Genomic DNA, 6175 nt, shown 5'->3' with positions numbered 1-6175 from the left:
GCTTTTACTTCTCAGCCCCCTGGGGAGTATACATCCCAAGCTGCCTCTGAGGCACTGAGTGGATAACAATCACATTGCCATCTCATCCTACCGGGTACCCAGTCACTGCTAATGTGGGGTAATGTGTGTGACCTTTTGATGTATATCTTCATCCACAGTTTTATCTTCTATGATTGTAAAACTAATCCTGTGTATTTCAATATTATATATTGATTTTTTCATCGACCGTGTGGTTATTTCACAATTCCAGCCACCTCGATCACCAATTCTCACTGATCTCAAATGCAATGAAGTGTTATATAGCAGTGTAATTTATTGTTTCTATTGAGATTCACTAGAAGTTAATAGCATTGTGTTGTGACAATGGTTAGTTGTCAGGAATGTATTTCTATCTAATGTAAGCAGTGGTGTGGAAGTTACTATATTTAGATGCTTCAGGAGTCAAGTGTAATCTAAACTAATCAAGCACTGTATAGAAGCTTTATCAGGGGACAAGAGCGTGCTTCTCGCATCTCACATTACATCAAGACCAGTGGTTGTGTGAAGATCATTATTTTCCCCCTGGATATTCAGCCTAGGCCTAGTTTAAGTTTGACCACTGCCGCTGCCAGGTGAATATTCTTTTTAATGACTTATTTGTTATTGCAACTGCTTTTGTACTTTGTACGGTCATTGTATTTGTACTGCCATAGAAGATTGTTCTACCTCTCTATTGTATACTACCATTGTATTACTTTAAAGTCCTTTGTATTTTTATTTGTAGACCTAGTTAATTTTAAAATACAAGTGTTTATTGTATAGCATTTCTTTGCTGTTTGTTGGTCCACACTGACTTTTTGCGTACATATTTCTGGGTTAACTTATTGTTTCAATGTCGAGGTGAACACGTGACAAAAGCCTGACATTCGCGGATCTCAGACGCAATGAAGTGCATGGAACCACGCATACTGCCCTCTGGTGGCGAGTCACAACACGATTACAGACATACAATTCAGTTATGTATTTACCTTTATATTTACAATCAGCGGTTGCTAACAGATGTGAATGAATTGGTATCAATAGATGCATGTAATTACAATGGGAAGAGAATTTACTTAATATATATATTATCAATTTATTTCAAAGTTCATTTCTTAGACAACAGGCTTTACATAAATATTTACCAAGGTTACATAACTGTTTAACATCTTTTATACTTACCATTTGTATAAGTTGCATATTAATTGACATTTCCATTAATATCGTTTAATAAATATTAATCTAAGACAGAATATGGATATTTAATATGAGAACAGTAATTAGATTATTCCTACTGGTTGGCTGCCGATATATGCCCACGAATTGCAGTTCTTCTCAAGTTGTTAATCGCATTCCGCAGAAACGTCTTTTGTACAACTGAGATACTGTTGCAATAGTATTGTGATATTACTACCAGTACCTTAACCTCCACACTATGTTATAATTGTCTAGATATCACAGATTTGCTTAGCACATGTATTTACATGTCCACGTGCCTCCAAGGATTTATGGGAAGGCCACGTATGTTTATGTCTCTACAAGAGTCCATCTGAAGAACATGTATGTCCATATGTATCCGACAGTCCATCTGAAGATAACCTATGTCCGTATGTATCCATGGGTTCATCAGAAGGATGCGTATGTCCACAGTCCAACTGACGCACATGGATGTCCTGATGTCTCAAAGAGTCCCACTGACGCACATGGATATCCATATGTCTCAAAGAGTCCCACTGACGCACATGGATATCCATATGTCTCAAAGAGTCCCACTGACGCACATGGATATCCATATGTCTCAAAGAGTCCCACTGACGCACATGGATGTCCTGATGTCTCAAAGAGTCCCGCTGACGCACATGGATGTCCTGATGTCTCTAGCTGCTGTCCAGACTGAGCAACTCCAGTTCCGGCAGATGGTCCATAAGGTCCACAAACCTGCAAGGACAACAGTACACGTGGTCACGGTGATACATCATCCACATATTCTTGGTAATGACTTTGTAACCCTAATTTGAGTTGTGGTTTGTTTGTTGTTTAACGCCGCACTCAGCAGTATTCCAGCTATATGACGGCTGGTTTATCTTCACGTGGTTTACTTTTGTCATGTCGAGGGAGCATTGTACGTTTATAAGTATAAATAGTTGATGCAAGAGAATACCCAGTATATATTACCCGCCCAAACAGATCCCATTTGGCGCACAGGTCAAACAGCTGTGGAAATAGTAGGGAATGTGGTGTGGGTGTCGTCACTGTACACTCCATCTCATCTTCCTTGGTGAGTGAGTGATTGATTATGGTTCTAAGCCGCTGTTTGCAATATTCCAGCTATATCACAACAGGGGACACCATTGTACCCATGTGAGGAATCAACCCGGGTCTTCGGCATGAATAGCGAACGCTTTATCCACTGGGCTACCCGACCGTCCCCTACCTGGATGAAGCTACAAGGAAGGAATTTAGACATTTCTTCCTTGGTTTGTTCTCCCGAAGACTGAAGTAATTATTCCAGATCAAATGTTCAAGATAGTCAACGATTCATATTACATGGCTCGAAAACCTGAAGTAGCACGAGACTTGAAGATGATATCCCTTTCTAGGCACCAATACAGTGCAAAACCTTGATCAACAAACATTATTTTCGCAAAAAGGTTAAGCACGCTCTACCAGTAGCATCACAACGCACTCACAATATCCATAGCAAAGTTGTTAGCCTATTATTGTATTGCGTGCACACCCTCAGCACCTATCTGATAACGAAACTGTTTCGCGAACACCTGGTGGCATCTTTATATATTTGTGACAGCATTTATCTATTTTATTTTGTCACTATTTTGTTCGGCCTCTCCTTTAAATGTCGTTGATATAACAAGTCAAGAATACTTCCATATCTGTTTCAATAATAAGGAAATACGACCTGCTTCCGGAAGACATCGAGAGACACGGGACGCCTAAAGTAACATTGGAATTACCTTCCTGCACACGGCCCAAATGTACTAACTATCATTTGAGACTTATATGTAGAACATCCCAGTGACGCTATAAAACGCACAATGATGAAAGCAACATTTTGGGATTAAACGTGCAAAGAATGAGCGTTCACTGACTTCCTTAATAAATATAAGCATGATAAGATTCCTGCAATTCCAATTTCAGCTCATACAATAAACATGGTTGCTTAGTTACATTTTGGATCAAATAGAACACTGAAGACTTTTTATAAATAAGAGTTATATTCACATTAATGGAAAATAATTATGAAATAACAACAAACCGTTTTTTATTGTTTTCGCATTCTTCTGTCAACTGTCTGACGCTGAACCGAGAACGCCGGGAGGGACCAGATCTACAAACGAGGAGGGAGTTTCAACAGCGTTGTCATCTGTTTCAATTCTACCAAGGTGTGTCAGTTTCAACTCAATAGTCTACCAATTTGCTGTCACCCAAAAGCACGGTTACGAACATCGGATTCTGGCACGCCTAAGGGACGCAACTCTACTCAGCGACTTGCGGCGCCATTGACAACATAGCCATCACTGTCACCGATCTAAAATGACTTCACTGGATAACAGATGCGTTTTTAAAACTAAACTCAAATTTAAACTGAGAAACTATCAAATCTATAAGTTATTAATATGTACAAACCAGGGAACTAGATGATACAGAAATACAACAAACGGCCACGAATATCATACTCAGTTGGGGAAACATGTCTAGAACTGTTAACTGTTGTACAATGTTGTAACTAGACACATATATTGTATTGGGAACTTTAACGAGGTCTACTTACTGAAACAATGTGGCGACACTTGAAGCAATGTGTTTCCAAGCAATGTCCGAGGATTTCCAACACTGCAAAACAAACACCCCACGTCTTTAAAAGGCAATTAGACGTGATACACATCAGGAACAGAATTTATAGATGTCAACTTCTTAATTATGAGGAACACAACGTTTCCTCGGGTTATGGAGGAGTTCCTCATAATAAAGAAGTTCCTTAACCACGTCATGTTGAGATAGCGTTGTTGACTCTCAGTGTCCCGATACCTAATAACTAGCCTTGTTGTATAGAGAGGCCACCTTTCTTTGGAAAAGTACAATAAAATGTAAAATGTGTTTGTATAACAGAAACACAAATTGGGAATATGTATCTCAAAAATATTGTTTAATTGCATTTCTTTCCAACCTAAAAATTCGGGGATATTCAACCTCAAATGAACTCAAAACAAAATGTATTAGTCAGTTTCATACGTCTTTGCGTTTTCATAGTAAAACCAAAAAAGGTTGAGTCACACAAACTGTTGTTGTACCCGTCTGTGATTATGTGACAACAGCGTATATGCAGCTCGCGACTTACCTCTTTCAGTTTTTCTGTTAAAACCGCACTCTCCATGTCGAGTTCTTCTAGCATCTTCTGAAACTGAAGCAACGTTTCCTGGTGTTCCAAATACACCCTGAAAGACAAAACATATCACCGTGGCATTGACACACAGATACATCAGATGACATGGTTACATGCAGATAACGTGGCCCTTCAAATGTTGATTGTTGTAAACGGTAAAAATTGAATAAACGATCCGAGATCGTTACTTCCAGAGGTTTTGTTTGTTGTTTAACACCGCACTCAGCAATATTCCAGTTTTTAGACGGCGGTCTGTAAATAATCGAGTCTGGACCAGACAATCCAGTGACTGATATCATGAGCATCGATCCACGCAATTGGGATACGATGACATGCATCAACCAAGTCAGCGAGCCTGACCACCCGACCCCGTTAGTCGCCTCTTACGACAAGCGTAGTCGCCTTTTAAGGCAAGCATGAGTTGCTGAAGACCTATTCTATCCCGGATCTTCACAGGTCACTTCCAGAAGTTGAAGAAGGGTATTGTCACAGACCTGTCACAGAACTGTCATAGATATGTCACAGACCTGTAATTGAACTGTCACGGACGCGTAATTGAACTGTCACAGAACCGCCATAGATATGTCACAGGCTTGTAATTGAACCGTCACGGACGCGTAGTTGAACCGTCACAGAACCGCCATAGTGTCTGTGTCTGTTCTTGGTGACAGTGAAGGTTTTACGACAATGCCGTTTCGTATCATATACAGAAAACTATAAATTCAACTTACCCCTTGCATTCCTTGAACTTTAAATGTGATGGGTGCTTGTGATGCATCTGATGATGTTGCCAGTGAGATATGCTTTGCTGGCACAGCTGTTCCAAGTCCCGCCTGGAAACAAAGGGTACCAGTGAGCAGGGAGAGCCTGATCATTCATCACGTAGGAAGTAAAACAAAGATTAGGGGCGAGGGACTGAATTGTGCCCATTGCACTACTCGGCATCGTTATGTTGTCTACTCGCCGGTGTCCGCCTGGAGTCTCTGATCACATGGATGTTTACTTCATGTATGTGGACAGATGACGGAAGGGGAAATACAGAGTTAAATATTGCCAGACACTACCGGACATTAATCTGATTCTGTAATAGAAAGGAAATGAATATTGACTGGTGAAAATGTAAGATTTGGCCTGGTACTTAGTATTTTTAAGGCCAACCTTTCATTTGTCCTTTCAAGCCAGCATTCCTTGTTTTCTGAAAACCAAGAGAGCTACAGCCCATTACTGTTGTCATGACAACGTTAGCAATCCATAGCCACCATTCATACACAGAACATACATAAACTCCATCTGATTTTGACTTCTCGACGTCATATTCTATGAAATGTTTAAAGGAACATAGGCTATATATGTACGTTGAAGGATGGTCCCTCACACAAGATGGTTACCGTTATATTGTTTCGTCATCAACTTTCAAGGATGTTGAGGCGTTTTCAGGGAATGCATTATAGCGGTGAAGTGTACACATACGTTCACACGTCATCCGGATAGTTTTTGTTTTATTCTCCTGTTTACAACCCACCTGTCCTTCTTGTGCATCAACTCGTCACATTCTGACAGCGGCAGCGAACTTCTTCTCCTCCGGATTCTTTGCAAAATAGTTTTTGTTTCTTCAAAAATGCTTTTTAACATAATGGGACTGAAACAAATACAAACGTAATGAGTTGAAATACATTCTACCTAATCATACAACTTTGACAAATTGACATTTTCCTTTGTAAAGAAATAAAGTTATAAACGCTTGGATATGCATAT

General features: G+C 39.9%; 1 protein-coding gene across 3 annotated transcripts in view; it reads right to left on the bottom strand.

Annotated features, from left to right (window-relative positions):
• Positions 1-985: 985 nt before the first annotated feature.
• LOC124122574 (inhibitor of nuclear factor kappa-B kinase subunit epsilon-like) overlaps positions 986-6175 on the bottom strand; it is a 28051-nt gene continuing 22861 nt past the window's right edge. For all 3 annotated transcript variants that reach the window (XM_046485636.2, XM_046485637.2, XM_046485635.2), the window contains exons 14-19: positions 5943-6059; positions 5152-5253; positions 4376-4472; positions 3809-3870; positions 3293-3364; positions 986-1956 (exon numbers count right to left, since the gene is read on the bottom strand). In XM_046485636.2, coding sequence (XP_046341592.2) covers positions 1896-1956; positions 3293-3364; positions 3809-3870; positions 4376-4472; positions 5152-5253; positions 5943-6059 — 511 coding nt within the window. In that variant the 3' untranslated portion in view covers positions 986-1895. The remainder of the gene's footprint in view (positions 1957-3292; positions 3365-3808; positions 3871-4375; positions 4473-5151; positions 5254-5942; positions 6060-6175) is intronic.

The sequence above is a fragment of the Haliotis rufescens genome, unplaced genomic scaffold, assembly GCF_023055435.1.
Source record: "Haliotis rufescens isolate VD_foot unplaced genomic scaffold, xgHalRufe1.0.p SCAF_71, whole genome shotgun sequence".
NCBI classification, from domain to species: Eukaryota; Metazoa; Mollusca; class Gastropoda; order Lepetellida; family Haliotidae; genus Haliotis; species Haliotis rufescens.
This window is presented reverse-complemented; position numbering and strand designations above follow the sequence as displayed.